The sequence below is a fragment of the Notechis scutatus genome, chromosome 4 (genome assembly GCF_049901735.1).
Source record: "Notechis scutatus isolate UNSWTSFEM ecotype Mainland chromosome 4, rNotScu1.2, whole genome shotgun sequence".
Classification (NCBI taxonomy): Eukaryota; Metazoa; Chordata; class Lepidosauria; order Squamata; family Elapidae; genus Notechis; species Notechis scutatus.
Genome location: NC_142012.1, coordinates 149,027,555 through 149,054,732, shown reverse-complemented (window position 1 = coordinate 149,054,732; position 27,178 = coordinate 149,027,555). Strand labels below are relative to the sequence as shown.

Genomic DNA, 27,178 nt, shown 5'->3' with positions numbered 1-27,178 from the left:
CTTCCTCCGCTTTCTGTCGCCAGCCCAGTTTTTAGAAGCGTCAGGGAAAAAAAGCTCTCTCCTTTCCCCCCCACCCAACCCCCGAAAGCCATTTCGCTGCTGCTCTGCTAGAGACTGGGATAAGAAGCTGACCGGATCCAGCTTTTGCCTCCTTCTTTTGCTCAGTCCCCACCACACTGTGGCACGGCAGACCCTCCCACTAATACCAGGGTGCTTTTTTTTTTTTTTTTTGCCTCAGACAGGGAAGGAAAAAAAAAAGGATACAGCTGAGCCGGGCGAGCTGAGATGCCCCCTCCTCCCTCAGATTCCGGAAACCTTCAGGCCGAGTTTCCCCTCCCCGAAAGAGAGAAGTGAAGGCAAGGAGCATCCTCAATGCATCCGGCGATTCAACGGTCGGGATCGAGCTATTGGCTCGCCTCTTCCATCGGGGCCGCCGCGGCGGGAGCCACGCGCTCGTCCTTGGAAGCGGGCGGCCAACGCAGCGGTGGGAAAGGCAGAAGCCGAGGCGAGGCGCGTCGGGCGAGCTGCGTTTTTTTGCCAAGGCGCCATGACCCGCTTGACTGATTTGCATCCAGCGCTCTCTTCCACCTCCAGGCGATCGCTCGTGCCCAGCATTTCCTCGCCGCTGCTCCCCGTCTCTCCTCGGGCCAACTTGCAAAGGGGGAGAGGGAGGCGGGAAAAGGAGCTCGCGGGGACGGATTACAAGCAGGAACCGGGCGCGCTTGGCTGGGGGCAGGGGAGGCATATGAAGGCAGCGGCGGCGGCGTGCCAGCAGGGCTGAAGTTGGCCAGGTTGCGTTCCGGCCCAGGATGGAAGTTGCCAAGCAGATTCCTGAAGAAGAGGAGGAAAACGCGACCGTCCTTCCGTCGGCAAAGCCGCGCCACCGGGGACGATCTACCGATATCCAGACAGCCCATCCTGCGCGGATCACCTTAGGTATTCGGTGCCCTTCCTTCTTTGCTCTTTGTCCGTAGATCTGGCGACCGACTGAAGCTCGATTGCAGCATTTTATATATATCTATATTTTTGCCCCGGGCGATTGTTTGTATCTGCATGCCTGGGAAACAGCGCGCGGGTAAAATGGGATACAGGTACATCTTTCTTTTCTTTTTCTTTTTTGCTCTGGTTGCATTGCAAAGAAGGATTTCCCCAGACCTGTTCGTGCAGGAAAAGAGCTGTGGTATGTACTGCCTCCGGCCAATTTTCCTCCATTTCATTTCTAAGGTCCTTCCCACCACCACCGCTCCATCTATCTCCTTTCCCCAAGCTCTCCAAGAAATCGCATAAATCCCTGCCTTTTAAACCCGTGATTCCTGTCGATTGCATTTTAAGCAATAAGGGACCGCACTGCTTTTTCCTCCACAAGTAAGGAACACTTCCATGGTGCCAGAGGACAAGGTAACAGGGTGGCTGTTGCTGCAACTGCCTATGGAGCTATTTAAAGTGTGAGGGGTGGGACAGACACACAGGGGGGGTAACCCTTGTGGGGGCCTTCTAAGGGAATAATTCAGGCACAAGAGCCTCTCATTCCTTGCAAGCCTGTCTGATTTTGAACCCATCACTCAACCTCCCATTCAAATGGTTGTTAACAATCCCAGGTCTTTTGAGTGTGATAGGGAGAGCAGAAATAGAGTTGGGGGGGGAGGTTTCCCAAGGGATCCAATGACACTGCCACCTGCCAGCCTCACTGCCCCCTCCCTCTACCCCTCTTCAAGGGGGAATGCAGGAAGCAACCATCCAAATCCATTTTGTAGTCTGCAACTGGATTTTGCTGACAAGGCCCCTTCTTCCCTGATTGAAACCCATTTGATGAACAATGATATTTCTATTTGCTCTAAATGAAGTCGATTTACGAGAGCAATTGGCGAATATAAAGTTTGTGGTTTCCACCTGGGGAGAATTTTAGGCAGGGCAGGAAGGTGGGCAGTTTTGGAAGCCAAGCAATGGACTAACACAAGCTCAGCTTTCACAGAACTTGAGGATGGAACTGATCCTGGGTTAAAAAGCAACAACAACTGAGCATCAACTCCATTTGCTGAATTGGTTAGAGGAGATTCTTATACCAGCAAACCTTCTTTTGGATTCTCTTGAGTAACCATCATTTGCCACCTCCCTTGTTTCTTGCCCCCCCTATATTCTACACAGGCTGAATGTTCTTTTACCTTCCAGGCTCCTGGTCTTTGTTGTCATCTTCTTGCATTCAGACAGAAAATTTGCTTAGACCTTTCCTTTTTTTTTTTTTTTCCCCACCATGCAGCCTATTCTCAGGGGTAGATTTCAGGAAAGAATCGTAAAAAGGGGAGAAAGGGGAAAGCAGATACCTTGATAAGAGGAAGGGCAGCAAGCCCTTAAATTTGTCTATTATTGCCATTTGGGCAGAAAGGGAGAAAGAGGTCCCTTGTCACTCAACCCTTCGTTCTAGAGGGTTGTGTGTGTTTTTTAATAGCCTGTTGGAAGGGAGAGCAAAGACTTTCTAGTGCAATGGAGAGGGAAAGGGGTGGGGGGGGGAGAGGATGAGAAGAATAAGAAAAAGTAAGGGAAGAAAAAAAAGGTCCTTGTTTAGACACACATATCTAGGCACACACAAACAGACACAAAGCTCCTCTTGTATTTTCTTCTCCCAGGACAGATTTAGGTTTGATGGAGAACTGCAGAGAATCTAAGAATCGTTCCTGCCTGAATGTAAGATAATTCCATACCTTGCCTTAAGGTCTGCTGCTCTCAAGAATTTGGTGGAATCTGAATGTTTGAGAGCCCAAGGGTCTTCCCTATTCACCCCACCCCCCAAATAGATTATTTTTCAGGGGAAATGAGGGCAGGGACCACCTCCCGCTCAAATCCATTCTGGCATTTCAGTCCCAGCCTCCCCCATCATCTCAGAGTTCCCCCACTTCTGACCTCTTCCTAGCTCGGTATCTAGATGAAGAATAGATATATTTTCTTCATCCCAGTCCTCCTCTTTACAGAAGAAGGGAGAAAACCCCGTACAGTCAGGCAGGACTTCCCAGATGCGTGCTCCCGATTGGGTGCCAAGTGCGTCTTCCTGAAGCTCCAGTACATGGTGGGGAAAACCGATCCGGAGGCAATAAGGTCCATAAGAGGCATCCAGAGCTCAGGGGAGAAGCTCTGCTTCCCTTCCTTGGTTGGTTTCCCACACACCCCACCCCAGACCCTTCCCTCTTTCCCCAAAGATGGGCTAGTGATACCCAGCCCAGGCAGCCTAGCGAGAGCAGAAACTGGGAAGCCTGCAGCAGCCCCCTTCTCCTCCCTCCTCCATTGACTGTGCCAAACAGTATCTCTGCATCCTAAAGAAGCTCATTGCATTCCTACCACGTCTCATCTGTGCTTGCTCACCCCCACCCCACCTTCCCTTTTGCTTCAGCTCCCAAGCTAGAGTATAGAATCAGAGCAGAGAGAAAGAGAAACCAGCAATCCTTTATTTATTTATTTTTGCAACTTTAAAAAAAAAAGAGAGAGAGCCGAGGACGTTCTTTTGCGTATATGTCATTTTGAGGTTTGTTTTTTTTCTTTCCTCCTTTATTTTTCTAAAGTAAGATTTTCCAGGGTATATATTCCCCTCCCTCTTTTTTTTCTGCTCTTCCAATGTGGTAAAATCTCTCTCCTTCAAGCCCGGTAAGTAGAAGCCTTTTTCCTTTTTTGGGGGGGGGATCTCCTTCTCTCTCTCTCTCTCTCTTTCTCTCTTCCTCCCCCTCCCCCATGTGTGCCTGGATCAAACATCTTTTTAAAAAAAAACATAGAAGAGAATTAATAATAATAATAATAATAATAATAATAATAATAATAATAATAATAATAATAATAATAATAATAATAATAATAATAATAATATACGCATATGCCACTTTACTTGCTTGTCTAGGCAAAGAGTGAAATGAAAATGCTGAACTGAGAAGTCCCTTTCCTTCCCCCCTCCTCCCCATCCCTATTCGTATATTCTCTTCCTCCCGGGCTCCCCAATTTCCTTCATTTCCAAATGGATCCTATGCTTTCTTTCCTAATGTGAATCCCACTAACTCCTCCCCTCCCAGTGTTTCTTCCTAAATATGACCTTTTACCGTGAAGGTTTCTCTCTTTCTCTCTCTCTCTCTCTCTCCCCCGCTTTATTTATTGGGAGGGAGGAATTGAAGTGTCTTCTCCTGCATGGAGGGAGCGTGAGAGAATCCATCTCTCTTTTGCTTCCAGGGTCTCTAACTAAATACCAGGACTCTTGGCAAACCTTTGAATGGGCAGTAGCTGGAGGGCAGCGAAGCCCCCCCCCCCCTTCCCGACCACTGTCAGGATGCTTAGTCTTTAACAGTGACCTATTCTTCTGTATTGGAATGGAAAGGGGGTGGGTGGAAGAAGGAATTCGGGAAACAAAGACAAGCTGAGAAACCTGTGTAGGTCACTGTGTTCTGGTAAGCCTCTTTTAAGTTGATTCTGGTATGTGTGTGGTGGTGATGGAAGCTGGCTTTTACTAGGAAGGGATGGTTATTTTGCTTGTGGTTAATGCAAAAGTCTTTGATCTCCTCCCAAGTTTCAGTCTTCCTCCATTTCTCCTTTTCCTTGCTGGATCACCCCTGGGCAGACTTCTGGGCATAAGGTGTCATCATTCAAAGTATCCCCACCACCACAACCCCTTTCAATGTACAGCCAGACAATCTCCCTATCAGCCTTTTTCATTGCTTAGCCTTTAACTTGGATCTGTAGATGGTACAGCCGGTTCTTTCCAAAGATTAATCATCTCTAAATGCTTTAATCAGCTGAAATGATTAATATGGAGTATGCTTTTTTTTTAAAAAAAAAAAAAAAAGTCTAGTACTATATCCCAGTTATGTTAATTTGGTTTTGGGCACTGGGAAGAGCAGAGCCTTAATTTTCTTCTTGTTTTGAGCCTGGCGTTGCTGCTGAGTACAGTATTTAGTTTCTAATTCCAGACGCAAGCATTTCTATAGGAATCAGAGGTATTGGAAACTTGTTTGTCCTCATTTTCTTCAGTATTGTCTGTTGTAGTGTTAGATAAAATTGGATATTCCCCTGGTGGGATCCCCTCCCTTGAAAGTTAAGTGCATGTTTACTTATTGCTTACGGTGATAACCTGTACCCTTAATTGACTATCCGTATACAGATTAAAAGGGGGGGGTATCTCTTCAGCTGCATCTTTTCATTTCTAATTAATGCAAATATGAGGCTGGCTTGTGCACATCATCTGCTTCCTGAACATTGTCTCAGTTTTTGGGGGGAAAAATGTTTCTAGATCATTTATAACACGGGCCTTACAGCCTTCATTTTCTTCCTCATTATGGTGTTAGGTACTAAACAACATTAGATAAAGATGAGTGGACAGGCTGGGAAAGGAAAGAAGGCCACTGCCTGATTAAATCACTTGAGTAAGAAAGTAAGTAAATATGAATTGTGCTGCTAGGTTGTTGTTGTTCTTTCCTCTTTTGTGATGAAGATAGGAATCCCCGCAAACTCATTCCTTCTCTCCCTCACCCCTTCGTCAGATTGCTTGAAAATGTATTTTTAAAAGAAATGCTGATAGATTGTAATCCCTTTGTGTTGTTGATTCTCATTACAGTCTTGTAATCCATCCGAACCATGAAGCCTTCGATGGAAGATCCACCCCGTCAGAGAAGGATGCTGTGGATTACCCTTCTAAGCACAATTGCAGTAGCATGGACTACCCCCATTCCTTTGATTGAGGATTCAGATGAAATTGAGGAATCTTGCTTTGATCCTTGTTACTGTGAAGTCAAAGAAAGCCTTTTTCATATACACTGCGACAACAAGGGATTTATAAATATTAGCCAGATAACGGAATCATGGTCAAGACCTTTCAAACTTTACCTGCAGAGAAACTCCATGAGAAGATTATACACAAACAGTTTTCTCCACTTGAACAATGCTGTTTCTATTAACCTTGGCAACAACGCACTGCAAGACATTCAGACAGGGGCCTTTAATGGGCTCAAAATTCTGAAGCGACTGTATCTGCATGAGAATAAACTGGACGTTTTCCGAAATGATACTTTCCTGGGATTAGAGAGTCTGGAATATCTGCAGGCAGATTACAATGTTATTAAGCGAATTGAAAGTGGGGCATTTCGAAACCTGAGTAAACTCCGGGTCCTGATCTTAAATGACAATCTAATTCCCATGCTTCCGACCAATTTGTTTAAGTCGGTGTCTCTGACTCACTTGGACTTGCGTGGGAATAGGTTGAAAGTGCTTTCCTATCGAGGGATGCTGGACCACATTGGTAGGAGCTTGATGGAGATTCAGTTGGAAGAGAACCCTTGGAACTGTACTTGTGAAATAGTTCAGCTGAAGAGCTGGCTGGAGCGTATTCCGTATACTGCCCTTGTGGGAGACATTACATGTGAGACTCCCTTTCACTTCCATGGCAAGGACTTGAGGGAAATCAAAAGAAACAAACTCTGCTCCATGTTGTCTGACTCAGAACTTGTCAGCGTTGGTGTCCCTCAGTTACCCTCAAGCAAGGAACATGCTTGGCCTACTAAACCTTCTTCCATGTTGTCCTCCTTCCATTTCACTGCTTCCTCTGTTGAATATAAAACCTCCATTAAGCAGCCCAAGCCAACAAAACAGCCCAGGGCTCCCAAACCACCACCTACACCTCGAGGCCTATACCCTGCACCCAACCAGCCTCCGATCGCTGCATACCAGACGAGGCCACCTATACCCATCATATGTCCTACCGGCTGCTCTTGTAGTTTGCACATCAATGATTTGGGCCTAACTGTCAACTGTAAGGAAAGAGGGTTCCACAATATTTCCGAGCTCCTACCCAGGCCCATCAATGCCAAGAAACTCTATCTGAGTGGGAATTTGATACAAAAAATTTACCGTTCAGATTTCTGGAATTTCTCTTCCTTAGATCTTCTGCATCTTGGGAACAATCGGATCTCGTATGTGCAGGATGGGGCTTTTATTAACTTGCCTAATCTGAAAAGCCTATACTTGAATGGCAATGACATTGAGAGATTGACCCCAGGCATGTTCAGAGGCCTGCAGTGCTTGCATTATCTGTACTTTGAGTACAATCAGATCAGGGAGATCCAACCTGCCGCCTTCAGTCTCATGCCTAACCTGAAGCTACTCTTCCTCAATGACAATCTCCTGAGGACCCTGCCTACTGATGCCTTTGCTGGCACATCCTTGGCCAGACTCAACCTGCGGAACAACAAATTCCTGTACCTGCCTGTGGCTGGTGTGTTGGAGCACCTTAATGCCATTGTCCAGATTGACCTGAAGCTCAATCCTTGGGATTGCACATGTGATCTGGTGCCTCTCAAGCAGTGGATCGAGACGATCAGTTCTGTCATTGTGGTGGGGGATGTCCTTTGTGCCAGCCCAGAGAACCTTACTAACAGAGATGTCCGCTCTGTGGAGTTGGAGGTGCTGTGTCCAGAAATGTTACATGTTGCCACTGCTTCGCCAGCCCCACCACCATCAGGTCACCCAAGTCCTACCAGTCCCTCTCCCTATGAGCTACCCCCAGCTGGAGGAGGGCCAGTTCCACTCTCTGTGCTCATCCTTAGTCTACTTGTGCTGTTTTTCTCTGCAGTCTTCACTGCTGCAGGCTTGTTTGCCTTTGTCTTACGCCGACGGCGCAAGAAGCTTCCTTTCCGGAACAAACAGCGGCAGGAAGCCCTTGACTTAACGGGCATCCAGATGCAATGTCATCATCTCTTTGAGGAGGGAGGCAGTGGAGGAGGTGGTGGTGGAATGAGTGCATCCCCAGAGAAGGCACCCCCTATGGGTCATGTTTATGATTACATCCCACATCCGGTAACCCAGATGTGCAACAATCCCATCTACAAGCCGCGCGAAGAAGATGAAGTTATAGCAGGAGAATCTGGGCAACCTGGGGATGTACTTCTAGGAGGTGGCAATGGAGGTAGTACCTGTGTTGGGGAACAGTTTGTTGACCCCACTAAGGAGAGTGGGAACAGTAGCTGCTATAGGACCTTGCTGGAGAAGGAGAAGGAATGGAATGTGGCAGTGTCCAGCTCGCAGCTCAACACCATAATGACAACCAATCATCACCCACACCCTCAGCCATCTGGAGGAGGAATTGGTGTGGGGATTCCTCTCTTGGGGGAGCTAGCCCTGGTGCCGCCTGTCTTCCACCATGAGAAGAATGGTGGGGTAGTACTCTTCCCTCCTACTGGTGCCGTTCTAGACAATAGGGAGAGGCCCCCATTGGTCCCTCCATGCTCAGTGGGCTTTGTGGACTGCCTATATGGCACAGTGCCCAAATTAAAGGAACTGCACGTGCACCCCCCTGGCATGCAATATCCAGACCTACAACAGGATGCCAGACTGAAAGAAACTCTTCTCTTCTCAGCTGGTAAGGGCTTCCCAGAACATCATCAACCCCCCCAAAGTGAATACCTCGAGTTAAGGGCCAAACTCCAAACCAAGCCGGATTACCTCGAAGTCCTGGAGAAGACCACTTATAGGTTTTGAGAAAAAACATCTAGCTTTTTACAGCCAAATTCCAGCATATCCCACTCCCTTCCCAGCCCCAGAGCACCCTCACATCACATCTGCTCCTCTCCCTTTCCTCCCCTGACCACCGCATGCTGATACCAGAAGATACAGCTCTGTGCTTCCCCCCTGCCAGTTGTTGGTTTGGAGGAAGGGCCTAACTCAGATGATCATTAATTGATAAAAGTGCCTTTGCAGACTTTTGCCAGCAGATGCTAATCAATCATTATTTTTTTATATTGAAAAACAAAAACCTGAGACTTTGACTGTGCCATGTTGTCTAAGATATAAGAATATTATTATTAATTAGCATCATGGGGGAACTTTGTCTTGATCCTGACAAAGTAAAATTCTGTGTGTACTATCCTCCCCCTCTTTCTCTTTCTCTTTCTCCTTCTCCTCCTTCTCCTTCTCCTCTCTCTCTCTCTCTCTCTCTCTCTCTCTCTCTCTCTCTCTCTCTCTCTCTCTCTCTCTCCTGCACTCTTTCTTTTAAGAAACAAAATACTATAGAAACACAAACCTTTCCATTCTATTTTTTTACATTTGAACAGTGGGAGGTGGACTCAAAAAAACATCTTCAGCTCCCCCGTTTTATCATGGCACAGATTCTGTACATTTATTTTAAAAAATACAAAAGTGGGAAGAATAACAGCAAAAATGCAGTTAGCTGCATGTCTGGAAACTGCTTTTTTGGGAGGGTGGAGTTGTCCTCTATTAATGTTTTTCGTTCTCTTCTTTCCTTTTTCTCCTACATGCACACACAAGTCCCCAATCTCAGTCTTAACTTTCTATTCCCAGCCTTCTTCAATCCGCTTCCTTTGCCATTATACTGCAAGGTGCCCACTCTCCCTCCATTTTTCCACAAAAAAAAAAAAAAAAAAATGTTGTGTAAGGGAGATCAGAGACATTGCTAGCCTAAAAATATTATTTGAAGCCAAGCTTTCCAGCTCTTGGTCTGTTTTGTGGCATTCCTATGGGAAGAAAAGGTCAGTTCCATTATTATTATTTTAAAAGTTTATTACTGCTCTATTCAATAGCAGCCACACTTCTAATTAAGACTCCAACATAATCCGTGTACAGGTGGGGGAAAAATAATCACAAATACCAATCACAAATATTTCTTAGAAGAAACACTTTTAATGTTCTTTCTTTTTTCTCTTCCCTTGCTCTCACACACACTCTTTCACACACAGACACAAATACAAATGTGCATATATTTATTCTGTACTTTCAAGTAAATATCAATTGTAAAGGTAATGTTTAATCATTGTACAGTGATGCGTCTGGTATAGCTTTCCTAATAAAACATTTTGAAAAAAATATATATATTAGAAGATACAAAAGCTTGAATTTTAAAAACTTGAGCTATACCCTGTTCATACCCTTGCTTCCCGTTAAGTCCATGTTGTTTTATTAATACCAGTACAATCTATTGTGATGTTGATAGAATATAACAAAATAACAATCTGCATTTTTTTCTATCAAACTGCTCTTTTGGATTTTTAAAATCTGATTTTCAATCTCTTTCTTTCTCTTCCCTTTTCCCTTCTGCTCCTTCTATTTTCCTCCATTTCAATTTGTTATGCTTTTATCGGAATGAGCTTCTTCCTACGTAATAATATGCAATAGATTTATTTAACTCTTTGAAATTATCAGTACCATTATTTATGTTCTGCTCCATGGAATGCAAGGAAAAGTCATTTTATTTTATTTCAAACTCTCCCCCCCCCCCACCCGAAGTTTAGATTTTAAAAATATATTGAATATATTATATATTATTTTTAGGCCAGGAGGCATTTTTTTTAAGTGTGTGGGCATGGTTTTTTTTTTTTTTTTTTTTCTATAACAGTTGAGAAAATAAGGCCCAGTAACTCTTTTTAACCTACAAACTCCCATCTGTTTTACTGAAATCATACTTTGGGCTGAGATAATGAAGTGGTTTTGTTGTGTTTGCTATGGATTTTTATTATATATCTATCTCTTCTCTTTTACTTTATAATTGCTATATTGCCAAATTAACTTCATTAGAGCCCCATACCATTTTGACTAGTATGAAAAGAAGCTACAGAAAAGAAAAAAGTTTGCTTGTTTCGTTTATTTCCTTTCCAAGGTATCTAGCTGGTATCTTGTTTCTTGTAGAACTGAGTTGACACTGAAAAAAATCCGAAGGAAAAGATTTCCTTGGTGGAGAAAAAAAATATTATCCATCCCGTATGGCCAGTAGATGGCACCCGAGTTCCAGAAATGCCACCCGGAGACCAGAGGCTACTTTTGAATGGTGCACACAACCTATCCATTTGGAGTCCTGAATCTGCCCTTAATAGAAAATCATCACGTTGAATGTAATTCACCAGATGTCACTAATGCCTTACATGAAGATAAAAAATCAAACTAAAGGGAAACTGTGGAAAGTACCTCCTTTTAGTATGTACCAATATGGTGGTGGTACCCTGTTTCTGATGATTTCAAGCAATGGTTTTTATATTTATATAACACAGACACACAGACATACACTCATGAAGAGAGGGGAAATGTATTTAAAAAATAAAATAAGTCATAAAAGCAATTTATTTGTCTTACTAAAATGTTATCCAGGGAATTTAAAATGTCTTTATTGTAAAATGGGGTGGGGTGAGTGGGGAATTTATCTGCCTCTCACACTTTTGATCCATGATTTATTTGTTCTAATTTAGTTAGTGCATAAATTGCAACTTGGGTGTAAAATATATGTTCCTTCAAATGGTTGCTAATCACTCGGGGTGTGTTCCTTTAAAAAGAACATTAAAATAAACTGGAATAGGAAACTCACTTTATTCCCCTGTTCTAAAACCAGGTCATAATCAAAGCTCTCGAAATTAAGCCAGTTGAACTATCTTGGAGATTTTACTCTTGAATTTTGTCTGTGTATTCACCTACCCGGGGATAATATGAAATGTATCCCACTTAAGAATAATAGAAATTAAATTTAAATTCTTCCACCCAGACAGTGAGATTGAGAACAGTACAATGCTGTATTAACTTACTGAATCTTATTTGCAATAATTGATCCATGATCTACAATTAGCAAGGCAGTAACAAAAGCCCAGTTTTTTGCTTTGTGATATCTTTGTGCTATTAATTATGGGCATATTGAATCAAAGTAAACTTGTGTATAAAGCTCAAGTCATCAAATGTGTAATTTAGTTGACTGGTTTTGGTTAAGTATGCTTCAGGTCCAGGAACATTTATGCCACTGGTTTATCTAGTCTGAATTGCAGCAGCTTTCTAGAATTTACTCAGGCCTATGGTCATTGGCTTCTCCCCATATGTCTTATTTTTACTACTGGGAGTTTTCATGTGCAAAGTGGATACAATCCTCCCTAGACTACATCATCATGATGATTACTTTATTCTATAATAACAACAGCTCTGTCTCACATAGGAAGAAAGAATCTAGGGAATTTGGCTACATTAGAATACTGTTCAAAATCCAGTAACCGGAAGTTAGATTAAAAGGGGTGGCATTCACAGGTAAAATAGTTTCATGCTGGATAGAACTAACTTTGGATATGATTGTAGTGCAATAATATATCAAGATTCAGCATAATAATTGTTATAATAGATGGTAAGATGGTAAGTTTGAGATGTACAAAAAGGGTTTTATCTTAATGATCCCCAGCTGTGAATCCAATACATTTGAGTACCCAAAACATTTGCAGCTCATCATTTCTAATGTAGAGTTTCTGAAATTAGAAAAGTGCATTTTTTTTTAACATAGAGATGTCATTGCAGCATTATCACTTCATAAAGCTCATTTGTTTCTCCTATTTGGCTGGGTGGTCAGCAAGCCTTTTTTTAATTATCAGAAAGAATATATATGCATTTATTTTATAATTAAAATAATTCAAATTTTATTCAAATTTTTATAGCCACTCATCACAGCCAAGATACTTTCTAAAGGCAGCTATGACCCCTTTGCTTTTTTTGCTGCATGCATGGATAAGGTTTGATTTTATAAAATCTTCAAAACATGATGAATTGTTCATTATGTCTTGAAATATAACATCACATGAGCATCTAGTAGAGATAAATGGTTATAAATAATATTTTTATTCTGTTTATATTGTCAAACACAAAGGCATCTAAGCTTAAATATAGAAAACGGTTTTGAACTGAAACACTGAAATAATATTAAGTGAAAACAAATGTATAAGACTAATTTTTCTTTTCAAAGGTATGCTTTTGAAAGACAAAAACATGGAGTCTGAATTTTGTTTGTTTCCTTGCATAAATAATTATCTTGCTTATTAAATATCCAATAAAGTCTGTCATATTCAAAGGGTCTGAAGACATAGCTATGATGCTGCTCGATATAATATAACTATTAATTGAGGTAATATTACAGGATTGAGTGGCTAATGGGCAGAACTATAGCTGTTCATTTCTCTAAAGTGGGTCATCCCATCAGTGACTGTTTTCATTCATTAATCTGAGTGATGGGTAATTAGTGGAGATGGTTTATCACCATTAGCAGTTTTGTTAGATAGCAGTAGCAATAATATTAATTGAAATAATTGTGAAAAATTACATTATATTCATAGGAGGGAAGTGTTATGAAAATATGCTTCAATGAAGGCTTTTGTATAGAATTCTTGTATTTTTAAGCAACCATTTTCAAGCAAATGATTGCCATTGTCAATGCTTATACTACATACTATATTTTAGTTTCCTGAAAGACATTTTCCATTCCGACCTCTTAGAGATATTTGATAATCTTCACCAATGAGCAGAAGGAGGAGGTGGTGTCTGTAGAATACATGGGGGTGGTGGTAGAGAAATGTCAGCTGCCTAGCAACCCTGGCATATGTACATCCTTGGCAGTCGTACAGCTATTAAAATCACAAAAGGCAAGAGACAACCTAGACCATATCCTTTAAGAATGGAACATTTGAACGGTGAAGATGGGGAAAAAACTGCCAAGAAGTGTATAATGGTAGTACCTGCAAAGATAAAGGCCTACTTTCTCTTGGATATGAGTTTTTTTCTGGGGTTTTTTGAGTCACCAATATGAATTAGTGCCTATACCTGATATTTTATATGTGAACTGTGTATTCTTGTATTAGGTGGTATTTCAGCTAGATTTCAGTTCCTCTGAGGTGCAGGGAAGCTGATGGACAAATTTAATTTCTGGGACAAAAAAAAAGTCTCATGCATGAATTTTCATACATGAAATTAAATATTTTATTATGAAATATATAAATGCTTATATACATAAGAGCTATGGTAGTGCAATGGTTAAAATGCAGTACTGCAAGCTACTTCTGCTGCCTGCTGGCTGCTTGAAATTTGGTAGTTCGAGTCTAACCAGGCTCAAGGTTGACTCAGCCTTCCATCCTTCCGAGGTGGGTAAAATGACGACCCAGATTTCTGGGGGCAGTATGCTAACCCTGTAAACCACTTAGAGAGGACTGTAAAAACACTGTGAATTGGTATATAAATCTAAGTGTTATTGCAATAGGGGCTGAAGATTTGTTATTAACTGATTAAGCATGTATATATACCCACAATAAAATAGGAATTTTCAATAGGAATTTAAAGTACTGATCAAATCCTGAGATTTTCAATGAGTTGACAACTGAAAGAGATGACACAGGGTTTTTTTCTCCCAATGATGGAAGAGTTTCTCATAGATCTGCTCAGTGTTGAAAAGTCAGAGCTTGGTTAAGTAGTTAACCTGCTAAATAAATGGTATTTTTCAGTAGGTGTGGATTCTCTGCATGTGAGCAATTAAAGTTGAAAAAAATCTTTTCCCCCTAAGTATTAACATGTCTTCTCTGCAGCTGTAAAACAGGTATTATCAATTAATATTTCACTGTTCAGTATCATTTTTGTAGTGGAATATTATGGCTTGTGACAGCTGGTTGGATGTCAAATGAAAACGGCTGAATGATTTTCCTACGAATTGCAGTGCAATTTGAAGTCAAACTAAATATTAAACAACACCCCTATGGATTTACTAGAAAAGTATGTTAACTTCAGAAATATAGCCAAGCATAATAAATGCTAGCTTTTGTTGGGAGTTTTGGCACCACAGAACATCAAAGCTAAGCAAGGATGGTCGAAAGGGATGGAAAACCCTTTTTCCAGGGTTTTTAGGTTGTTCAGAAAAATCAGCCCAGCACAGAGGATTTGACTGAAAGGTTATCAATGCTATAAATGATTGAGTGACTTACTTAAACTTCACTTTAAACAAAGTGAAGCAGCAGAAGGAGATGCTGCTAAGAGGACTTGGTGCTAAAGTATGTAGTCTGGAATTTGCCTCTAAAAGCAGCATACTGTCTTTACCTTGGTGGTGCAATGGTTGGAGAGCAAAAGGCAGGTTACTTCTGCTGACTGCCAGCTGCCTGCAATTTGGCAGTTCAAATCTCACAGGGCTCATGATTAACTCAGCCTTCCATCCTTCCGAGGTCAGTAAAATGAGGACATAGATTGTTGGGGGGAAATACGCTGATACTGTAAACCACTTAGAGAGGGCTGTAAAGCACTGTGAAGTGATATATAAGTCTGTCTAAGTGCTACAAATGTTGAGAACGTAGCCCCACTGGACTTCCCCAGTGTGGAAGGAAGATTCAGTTGCCTGTCTAGGAAAAACATGGTATATGGAATGGACAGGTAAAATATCCTGTTCTACCTACATTTTCATCAACATCATACTTAGGGGATTTGTGTATTCTAGGTGCAAGCTTGTCCATACTGTTACCTTCCAAGGGTGCTTTTATTCCAGCTTCTAGTTTGCTAATTGAATGGCTATTTATTGTCTAGGCTGCATAGGTATTAAACTCGATAAATTTTGCAGCAGAAGATAATGATTGCATTTTTTATTTACAAAAAACAATATTTTTATGCATATACAAAGAAGTAAGTTATATTTTGAATATGGGTTGAAAGTCATGTCTTGGCCAATTCAGTACAGACAGATAAGATAATTATGAGACTAAAGACTTGATACTTTGACATTACTATGTTGATGTAGGAAAGTGTATATCTCTGTGTGTCTATGCGTTTTCCTCCTGAATTAATGTATAGGAGAAGGACATGTAGCTTTCTGATACTCCACTTGATATATTTTTTTCAATACTATTTAGGGGATATGATTCAAGTTAGCAAGATCTTTTTCAGTCAGTTTAGAATATTCCAAGACACTGTGTGAATATTAGAAATAAGATTTATCATCGCAAATGAGCTGGAGTTGTGAGTTTTATAAAAAGTCACAAAGTATGAAATAATATTCATAATCATTCTGCTTCTCCTTTCTGTTCCAGACTATAATGTTCCCTATGAGAATGATTAGCTGCACATTGTGATAATTCAATGATTTTGCTATAATGCTATACAAACTGCAGATGAACAAGGATCATTTGCTATAGCAGGGAAATAATCAGGTGTACAAGATTAAGTTCATATTGTAGTCAGTTCTCCAACTGATGTGTAACAATTGAATAAGTGTTATAACCTTGGATGATCCTTAAAGCACCAGAATTATTTTGATGTTCAAGTTTCTTATGTGGTGAGCAAAATGTTTTTGTTGTTGTTCTCGAAAACTGACAAATTACTGTTTGAATAATTTTCTCTGATTTTATGTTATATGTTTTATTAGGAAAGATAACTTTTTTTCATTCCCATAAATAGGAGATTTAACTTGATTTCCTCTCACCTCAGGGGCCTAAATTACTTTATTTAAAAAATATTAACTTCTTACATTAAAAGATTAGGCTAACTATCTTTTCAAACTGAATGTGAAATATTTTTACCTTTGCAAAAACTTGCTCTGTTATCCTTGGGATTTGCTTCCAATACTTGTTCAGACTTCAGTGTTAAACTTCAGTCAACAATGATTCAAGGAAACCTATCATAAAGAGCAGAATTTCTTTGTAAACTCATATAGGGATGTGAGGTTCCCAAATTTGGGGATAATGTCTATTCAATTGAAATTATATCTTGCAAAAATAAGTAGGAGCCATGGTGGTTCAGTGGTTAGAATGCAGCACTGCAGGCTACTTCTGCTGACTCCCAGCTGCCAGCAGTTTGGCAGTCTCACTGGCTGAAGGTTGACTCAGCCTTCCATCCTTCCGAGGTCGGTAAAATGAGGACCCAGATTGTTGGGGGCAAACTGCTTAGAGAGGGCTGTAAAATACTGTGAAGCAGTATATTAAGTCTAAGTGCTATTGCTATTGCTAATGGTACCTATGCAAATATTTTACATGAGTGAAAATTAACTATTAATCTTCCAAAATATATTCTTTCCATTTTTATTTGAAAAACGGCAAATGAGATTCACTGACTCAGGGACAGGTCATTTAATTTATGTTCACTTGAATCAAACAAAATTTGAAAGAAAATTCTTAGCACAGGTAGGTGGAACAAAATTTAATCCAATTTCCCTCAGTATTAGCAGAAGAAGTCCTATCTTTGTAGGATGTTACCTTGAAAACAAACGTTTACAGGTCATCTTCTACTGGCAGAATAAATGAAGGCTAAAATTATTTTCTCATTATGTTGGTTTATCCTTCACAGTTACTTTTTTTCCTGGTGTGTTAACAGATGCTACTGAAACACATCGGGAGATGCTAAGTTGGTGAAAAGCAGCTAAGGCACACAACTAATGTATTCTGATCATGTATTTTATTTACTTGCATATTTTTTAAGCACAATCACTGACTTTGAATTTAGAGGGTTGTTTTTTGCAGCTTATAGGACATGTTTCGTTAGATGAACTTCTTTACCAGAACTTTGCAAATTATTCAGAAGTGCTTTGGGCCTGGTACAAGCACAGCATTGATCTGCTGTTCATTAAAATGCTCTGTTTTGTTTTTTCAGGCTTTTGCATAGGCTCAAAATTAGATGGTATATGTCTTTTAAAGTAGAAGCATTCTTTATTTTATTTTATTACTTTTTCCAGATTCGCATGGGAGCCTGAAAAAAGTTCGGCTTCTTTAATGAAAAAAAAAAGTATCGTAAACATACTACACACATAGATATGCAAAGCACTTCTTTGCATATCTATGGCACATACTAAGTAAAGCTACCTATTAAACATGTACCTCCTCATTTTCAGTGCATTTAAGTTTGTTGTGAGAACAAAACATTCTTGTTTTTCTTAAAAAACAAACAAACAAACAAACCTAAAAACCCTGAGGTGGATTGCTGCAGCTACACATTCAGCTTGCCTAAATGTTACCAAGTCATTGATTGCTCTCCCATGACATACACTTAAACTGAAATAATTCATTTTCAGGATTGGCACAATATATTGAAAATTAAAACGAGTCTTCAGAAAACCAGAATAAGGTTAACATTGAAGCTTAGTATGTTGTGTTAATAGGTCTATTAGGTTTTACTTGATTTAACTAAGTATGTATATGGCTAGAAGAAATAAAAGAAAAGGGGAAAGGAAAGAGAGGATTTAAAATACACACTCTTTTTTCCTTAAGGCAAGAGCTCATTATTTCCATCTTACAATAAGATAGGCTAACACTTATAAGAATTGCAACTGGGATATTTATACAGAATCTTCATTGGCAATTCCAAGCATCTATCTATTGTGGCAAAAATGTTCATCCTTGGCATGTCAAGACAAGAAAGGCAAATCAAGAGAGGCAGCCCCCCCCCCCCACAAAAAAAAAAATCAAAAAGTTTTTGGATTAAAATAAAATAACCTATTGTTGAGATTATTTAAAATATGAATTCTATGGGCAGAAAAAATACAGAAAAATACAGTTTGGTGAATACACACACAAACACACATATGCATGCATGCACACACACACACACACAGAGAGAGAGAGAGAGAGAGAGAGAGGCTATATATAATTATGAGGTCCCAGTCAGTGCACCTTTGTTCTAGATAAACTTGCTATAATTAAGAATGGTTAGGAATGTTCTTGTAGAAGGTACTGGAAGCAAGAGTGAGTTTGTGGCAACTTGTAGATTATATATGTTATTTAAAATGTAAAGGTAGTATTTTTTTCAGTCTGACAACACTCAAGCTTCAAATTCCTGCTTAATTGTAAAACTGATGCAAGACAACTGATGTGCTACATCATAGGATTACTATGAGGGCAAAGTATGGGAGAACAGCTTTATTTTTGTCAAAGACCATACATTGAAGCTTCAAAAAAAAGGTAGTGATAATAGGCTATTTTATAGTCTTTTAATAAGCTATTATTCAGTAAGATTATGTTAAAGTTCCAAACTATTGTTTTTTAAGTGTACAAAATGAGATAATTGGGAAGTGAAAATTAATGCAGCCAGTCTTTATTTATAGTAATTTTATATGAATATACATATTTCATTTAATATTTTCTAACTCTTGGATTTACCTATAGTTTCATATTTAAAGAAAAGTATAAATAACTGACTAATGTAGTCACAGTTGTGGATTTTCTATATTCCACATTCTTAATCTCTGAACTTAGATGGGACTTATTTTTTTTTCCTTATCCAGATATTTTTCCTTATGTTTTCTTAAGCTCCTTTGGTATAGCTATGTGTAGGAATGTAACCATGAGCATATGTGGAAAAAGAAACCTTTATGAATTGATGCTTGGGTTATAAGATATTATTATTGTTATTAATTATTATTATTGCAGTGAGGAAGGACACAGTAGTCACTTTAGTAGTTCTTATTATAAACAATTATGCCTACTGTACATTAATACTGTATGTCCATTTTGCAGATGGGAATTAATTGTAATTTGTGTCTGTTATTCACAAGGGTCAGTACTACAGTCAGACAAAAATTAGATGTGTAAAAAATTGTTCATTTTCACATAATGTTTAAATGTTTCTTGTTTATTTTTTTTATTTTTTTGGTTTTAACGTAGAACTGGAGACAGGTATCTCCACTTTCAAATTTTAGACACAACTTCCCAAAATTTGGACACCCTGAACCATCAAATTACTTTTTTCTCAGCAATCTCATCCAGATTTTAAATAATACAGGGGATGTATTGAGTCCTGGAGCACCCTACATTTGAGTTTCCAGCCGCTCAAACACTGATTACATATTACTGCAGTCTGAAATAGTCCAAATGTCATAAAGCATGCTCCAATTCCCAAACACGACAGACAGTTTAGAAAGTCACTGTGGTCAATGATAGGACATGCTGCTGGCAAGTCTATCAAAAGTAATACATGTTCATCGAGGCTTTGATACAAGTCATCAACTAGATTGATCAATGCCATTTCTAACCATAACCCACTTTTGAATTGTAACTGAAAGGTGTCCAGATAATTCATTTTATCTAGGATCCTCTAAAACTGGTTCACAACTACCTTCTTAATCATTTGCAAAGAAAGAAAGTTTGGAAATTGGAGGAAAATTATAAGAAACAGCTAGTTCCAGGGAGAGCTTCTTCAGAAAAGACTGTAACACTATGCCTTTTAAAGTAAGGGACATTACTCTTTCCCCCACAAAACATTCATATTTCCCAAGATGTTTTAGTTTTAAGAAGAGAAGATTGATATTTAGGAAAATGCAATATCAGTTTTCAAGTAGCAGAAAAGGTGTCATATACAGCAATAAAAGTTTTTCTAATCTTCCCGGGTTTAAAACAGAGAACATTATTTTAAGTTACAGAAAAGCAGATTGAGGTTAAATAATCTTTCCATAGATGGTGGAATATTTAAGCAGGATTCATATACAGACTGGAGAGCCACTGTTATGATGTAGATTCCTGGCACTGATCAGGAGGCTAACTTCAATGGAGTCAGTATCGCTTCAACTCTATGATTCTAAGAATTTTCTCCTCAGTAACTTTTCTACAAGTATTGTCAGCCATCCAGGTCATGGTTCTCCCATAGGGGCTTTTTCAAAAGGCAACTGGACTTGGTTTTTCCTTGAAGCTGTTTAAGTTTTCATCCAAGCAGCTTCTTCGGTTCTGAATAAACTTCTTGGACGAGAAGCAAAACATCTTCAAGGAAAAACAAAGTCTAGTTGCCTTTTGAAAAACACCTTTGGGATCACCCCAGTAACACTGAAATAATGATTATGAAGAAAACCACCTGAAGTTAGAAATCCAAGCAGAAAAGCAATAAGCCTTATTGCAATAAATAAGCCTCCTCAGTCTGGGAGACTCCAGATTAATTTGACTTCAGTGCCTTGGGAATGTTTAGAGACATATTGTAATTAAATAGCTGTCAGAATGTAGGTGGGTGATATCTTATAGCCTGGCCCTATCTGTCCCACAGCACCAATCCTTCAATGATATCTTGATTTGCCATATTCCTCATTTGGAAGCCTATCAGGTTTCAATTCTGTACATGAGTTTCAATAATTCCATTGGTATTTCTAGTTCTACTGCTGTAGTATTTGACTTGTGAGATTGAGAAAATAGTTTCACAAATAACATAGAAAATGTTTCTGATTTGCTGAAAAGGGACAGACAGTAATGACTTACTACTATGTCTCCTGCTGTGGAAATCCAAAAGTGAGGTGCGATATATAGCTATGCCACCAGTGAATATGATATCAGTGGTATAGAGTTAAGGTATCTGCAATCGACTAAAGCTAGGACAAATTCAAATAAGCTTTCAAGTATTGAGAAGGAACATTTTATTAAAATCAAATGCATAATATATGATATAATATTGTATATGAGAAAATTTGACATAATTTGGACTATAACTGTACACTGATATCTTGGTATCCAACTGCTTTGAAATTCTTCAAATTTGGTACTCAATCCATTTTGACATGAATATTTTGTCCTGGTACTTGCTGTTTGGTACTCAACAGCCAAACTATCAGCTGTCTTGTGACTCACTACATTATTCATTATAGAAAAAAAATGTTTGGTATTCATTGTTTTTGGTACTCATCGCACCTCCCAGAACCAATTATTGAGGAGTACCAAAGTACCACTTAATATTATTAGGTAGTTCTTTTGCTTCATTTCAAGTAGGTTGACAAATCAAAGTAATACTTTCATACTTCCTAGCAGTAATCACAGAAAGATCGAGTTGTAACAGTGTAAATGCATGGGTTCAAAAGTGGTTAAGAATCTAGGTACCATCCATCCATCTGCTTAACTAAGATATTTTTATGAGCATGTGAACCCACATTTATTTCTGTAAACATATGTGTGTATGACTCTAGCTCTGTTCATCAAAGCATAGCTTTGTGGCAAGGATTCAGAATGTCTATTTCTGGCATTGGTTAGTCAATGGTTAGTCTAAGAATGTATGGAGGTTGTAGTCTTTTCCTGTGGCTTATTTGAAGCTTCAGATACATACAAGAATGAAAGTTCTTTCATGGCACCACCATAAGTACAAATTGAAATTGCATCACCACAGCTACAAATGTGGATGTGATTTGTTTAAAACTCTTTCATTAAAAGCTCTCTAAAAGTGTAACATTGGAAAATGGTATATTAACTTAAGCTATTCAAGAATGATAATGGCTATTCTTAATAATAACATTTAATGCATAAATTATATGGAACTAAAGACAGGCAACTGTTATTGTCCTTGGGAATATAGTTACTCCTATCAGCATATTTTCAACACAATATGTAGCAATGCAATGTTAGTTAATTACCATGGTATATATTTAAATAGATTTGTTTCTACTTGATAGGAAGTAGGGGAAGCAGCTATCAGTTTCCTATCGTGTTTTTCCTGACATTTCACATTTTCTTAATTTTGTGAAATGAATTAAAAATGTTGAAACAACAAATCCCATATTACTGGAAAGAAAAAAGCACTTTGCAAGAAAACAGCTTCAATGTGATCATATACCCATCACCAAAAATGTTTTGTCCTGTGCTTTCCTCTTCATAATATGTCATAAAAAGACCAATAATCTGTACATTTACATACAACTCTTGAATGAGACATTTGAAACGTTTGATCTTTGTAAACTGTGATGTAAATGTCCACACTTTCCTTGATACATGAATTGTCCTTTATCACCCTTATCCAAATTTTGTAATAAAGAACTCAACAACAACAACAAGAAGCATTAGGATAAAAGTCTGTTTAAAATTCCATGCTTTCTAAGAAAGAAGCAAAATTAGGAAAGGACGTAGTATATTTAAAGCTGGCATACTGTATATCAGCAATATTCTGATTCATCCATCTCTGATGTGATTGTGGATGTGGGAAGAAGGTTAAAACCATTTAAACATTGAGAAAAAATTATTAAAATTCTTGGGCATTATGGAATCTAAAAAGACTTCTCTGTTGAGAAGAGAAATTTAGTTGCTAAATCTGGAATACACAACTCCCCCCCCCCCTTTGTATGGTTGCTTGTTTGTTTATTTTTCAATAGGAGTTGAGCTTAAAGGCTCATGATGGTCTAACCAGATCTTTGCAGCCAAACCCTTTTGCATAATATTGTTCCAAAAGTTAAAGAATCCAAGATAAACCATCAAATATACTGTACATCTGACAATAACCACTTTATTTCCAAATTTTAACAATGTGCTCTCCCAACTCTGGAACATAGTTTGTCCTTGGATAGATAGGCAAATCTGATTCAACATAAAGTTACTTCTGATTTTCCTATGTACTTTGCAAATATAGGAAGATTTTAATAGAAGGGGAAAAAATGAAATAACTTTAGTTTGAACTTAGAGGTTTTATTTTTCATTTGATATAAGTAAGAGTTAATACTAGTGCAATAAATAACAAGACTTTGGAAAGTACTTAGAGTCAAGACATCTCAGTTAATTTCTAAAAATGAATTAATAAAGGTTACGCATTGCAATGAGCTTTATGGAACAGTTTAGAAGGAAGGAGTCTTTCTCTCTTTTTGGAATACCCAAGAAGTGAAAGAAAGAAAACCCTCTTCATGTTCATGTCTTTTGTAAGAGCTTTCTAAAATGCCCTCTTGAACTGATTATTAATGTGCAGAATTTTCATGTCAATTAAAAGAGGCCTTTACCCCATGTGGATTAGTGATTCAGACTGTGTCCTGAATTAAATATCTGTTGCCACAATCTTATCATGTCAGGATAGGCATTTCTGCTTTTTAGTAAGATTTTGTTTTGTGCCTAAATCTTATGGAAATGCCATGTTTTTATATCTATTTTCCTATGCATTTCCCTTCCTTTGCAAAAAAATACCCAACCTTTCCCCCCTCAAACATATATTTAGAAAATATCCTCTATTTGTTGAAGAAAAATACTCGTCTCTGTTGAGAAGAGAAATTGTGATCATAAATCCTTCCCCAAGTCAAGCTAGATTCCTAATGACTTTATTGGTATTTGCATGTCATTTCCATGCAGCAATCAACAATACATAAATCTCCCAGGTCTTTTTCTGCTTCAAATTCCTAATCTATCATATACTCCTATTATTTCCCCTTGCAATCCCATCCAAGCATTAACCATATCTGAATAAGCTTGTTTTTGTTTTCTTTTAAGATCAGACAATCTCCTTGGTGCTGCCACTTGTTATGACAAAGGAAGTGAAGGAAAAGATTGTTTTTCTTACACTTTGCAAGTAGAAAAGAAATCATTTTGACTATATCATTGGGATGGAATTTTTAACAGGACTAAAAGACATGCTGTTAAACTAAGCACTTTTCCTTCCTAATTTTCTTTTGCTATGCAAGCAACAATTTCAACCTGGACCTATCAAGCATCTAGATGAATGCTTATTTCAAGATCCATAAATACATTTGGGTGGCAAACTTCTGTAGAAAGACTCTAAAACAATCAACTAAAAACATCTACTTTTATTCTTCATTCCAACCTGTGATCAATTTCACTTCATTTTTTTTAAACTGTGCTTTTGAAGTTAGGCTATGGAGCTGCCTTGTAGAAACTGAACTGAAGAGCAGGTGCTAAAACCTCTTTGGTGCTCAAACAAATGTATAGCCTTCCTAATCTATGGCTAAAAATAATGGAGAATGGTGAAGTCAGTGTTTAGTCATGCCCAGCTTAAGTATGGATGCCAGAAGGATGTCCTTTAGCACGAGCCCATCTGGAGGCTGAAAATTTCATCAAAGACCCATCCTTGTACTTCAAAGTGAAGGAGGTGGTGAATAAGAAAAGAATCATCTTAGTCAAAGCAACCTATCAGCAAATTCTTCTATTGCGATGCTTTGGTGTCCTTTCAAGCATTAATCCTTTATATTCTCCCAGAATTTTCATAAAGCTAATTTCATTGATGCTATTTTTTTGACTTGAATTATGAGTGGTATTATTTTTGGGGGTTTATTAATGGATATTATGGTGAATTTCCTGATTCTTTGAAAGTTATGTTCTTTGGGAAATGCTCATATTTTCCAATGCAAGGTATAGTGAAATTGTTTATGGTTTGCTGTGATCTGGCTGAATCACCCTACCCAAACCGCATCTCCAGTTTTTGTAGGAGGGATACACCGGACCATTGTTAACAAAGTAGTAAAACAATATGGTCTTCTTTGGCTCTTTCCACAGCATATGAATGCCATTTTCATTGCTATTTGCTACACAAACGTAAGCAAAAACAAGTCTCTGATAATCCACAAGGTCAAATTTGGAGGTATATTGTATTCCATCCATGGTTTGTGAAATTAATGGCAAGTTTAGAATCAAAACTTGAAGAAGGCTAAAGATTCACTAAGCAAAAATGATCTGAAAAGGATTGGTAAGATCTCTTCTGCCAAAAATGATTTTTCTACTTGCATACACAGCTGTCTTCACTTTCTTGCATTAATGTGAACTTTTGCAGACATGTTCAAGAAAAATAAAGGTCATTTCACTGTAGATGTTATTCTTTTTATAGGTTGAAAATGTGCTGAAAATAGGTAATATGTACAAAGCCAAATAAATATTTTTCGATGCTTTGAGACTGAAACTTCAAGAACACTGAAAAAATTCCATTTATTAACAACATATGCAATATATTGTTAAATGTCAATAAACAGACATGCCATTTGCATGGGCACCCATGCTCTGGTCACTTCCCATTTGCACTATTGTAATGCCTCTGAATGTTTTCTACAGCCATTATTATTTCATCAAACTTTTTTTAAAAAAGCTTTCAATTAAGGATTGTAAGTTACCAATCAAATCAAATCAACCCTTATTGTCAGAGTACAATATGTGTACAACGAGAGTGGCTGAGCCAAAGATGTCAGATATCAGCCACATTTTCTTGTCTGTAATCTGATACATTGTTGCTCTATATAATAGATAAGAGAATTCTTCAGAGCAGAATAAGAAACTAGACAGAGGAGCAGGGAAGATATTTTCTGAATATTTTGATCCAACATTAATTCCAGTCCTGAATGAATCTGTGGACTGATGTTGTTCCATAAATGTGAGAAATGAACCAGGTTTTAAATATTTATCTTCAACACATATACATATTTTCATTTTGTTTTCCATGTAGTAATTATTTAAGCTTTAATCACTGCCTTCAACTAAAACTATACATCCTTCACATTCCTTTCTATAGAGTTGTTTCCATGTTCATATTCCTGAAATTCCTGCCTTATTCAGCCATCAAAACTGTGTTACTTCTATAAAAATCTATGATCCTCTAAAGAAGACACTGATGGTTTCCATATTTAGAGTTTCATGATGCATCAAGAATTCCCTGGTTCTAGGAAATAAATAGCCTGAATGCAAATGATCTTAATGTTAAATATTCAGAAAAATACAGATCTGAAATATAGCTGTCCATTTTTTTTAAAGTTAAGGTTTCCAATAATACAGAACTCACTTGCCGCTGTCTTTTCCAGATTTTTTTCTTTTAAATTGGCTTCCTAATCTAAAGTACAGCTTAAGATTTCTTGGTGGTTTCACCTTCAAGTACTAACCACATCCAACTTTTAGCTTTTAGACCTGAGCCAAGATCACCTAAAGTCTGCCATCTATGAGCCGCAGTAGCATAGTGGTTAGAATGAGGTACTGCAGCTATTTCTGTTGACTGCCAGCTGCCTGCAATTTGGTAGATCGAATCTCACCAGGCTCAAAGTTGACTCAGGCTTTCATCCTTCCAAGGTCGGTAAAATGAGGACCCAGATTGTTGGGAGCAATATGCTGACACTGTAAACTGCTTAGAAAGGGCTGTAAAGCACTGTGAAGTGGTATATAAGTCTATGTGCTAATGGTATAGGACCTTCTCTATCTTTTCCCAGGCTATGTAAATCCTATGTAAGCAACAATGTAAAAAATGAGCAAAGAGAAAAGCAATGGGAATGGTCCATTTTACCTTGTGATTCTTGGATGTTGCAAATTGCATACAAAGGTAACAGTCTAGAAATTTTACCATGCTTCCTTCAAATTGACTTCAATTGGAAATTGTAAACTACAACATTACATATTATTAAAGCAAGAAACAAAACACACACCTCTCCTAACTGGTAAATGCTTTCCTTAAAGGCACTCTCACAATTCCACAAATCAGCATTTTACTCTTCTGTAATGTGGTCTTCAAATCAGTCAGGGCAACTGAGGTCCATAAGTTTGATTGATTGATCTAACTATTGATGCAACTTATTTTAAAAGACTTGCCTAAAATGCAATATTGATCATCCTGCTGCCTGTTTAATTAGTGAAGCTTATTTTTTTACTAGCCAACATTAGGGAATATGAACTTTATTCTATCTGTTAAAAATTGAGAATATTCAATGTTACTACAAGAAAGTGAAATTAAAAACTACTTCTCAGTCAATGCAAAGGCACTT

The 27,178-nt window shown here is 38.4% G+C and overlaps 1 protein-coding gene across 7 annotated transcripts; it reads left to right on the top strand.

The window, feature by feature from the left end:
* Window positions 1-54: 54 nt before the first annotated feature.
* On the top strand, window positions 55-27,178 carry SLITRK3 (SLIT and NTRK like family member 3). Of its 7 annotated transcripts, none has more exons than XM_087965273.1 (3): window positions 55-936; window positions 5,582-8,377; window positions 10,657-11,074. In XM_087965273.1, the coding sequence occupies exons 2-3, from the start codon at window positions 5,602-5,604 to the stop codon at window positions 10,665-10,667; spliced, it is 2,787 nt and encodes a 928-aa protein (XP_087821399.1). In that variant the 5' UTR covers window positions 55-936; window positions 5,582-5,601; the 3' UTR covers window positions 10,668-11,074. The 7 variants fall into 7 exon arrangements, with proteins under 7 accessions (XP_087821399.1, XP_026524104.1, XP_026524095.1 ...); XM_026668319.2 differs by lacking the exon at window positions 10,657-11,074 and adding an exon at window positions 23,922-27,178 and having other exon boundaries at window positions 822-936; XM_026668310.2 differs by lacking the exon at window positions 10,657-11,074 and having other exon boundaries at window positions 822-936; window positions 5,582-8,925.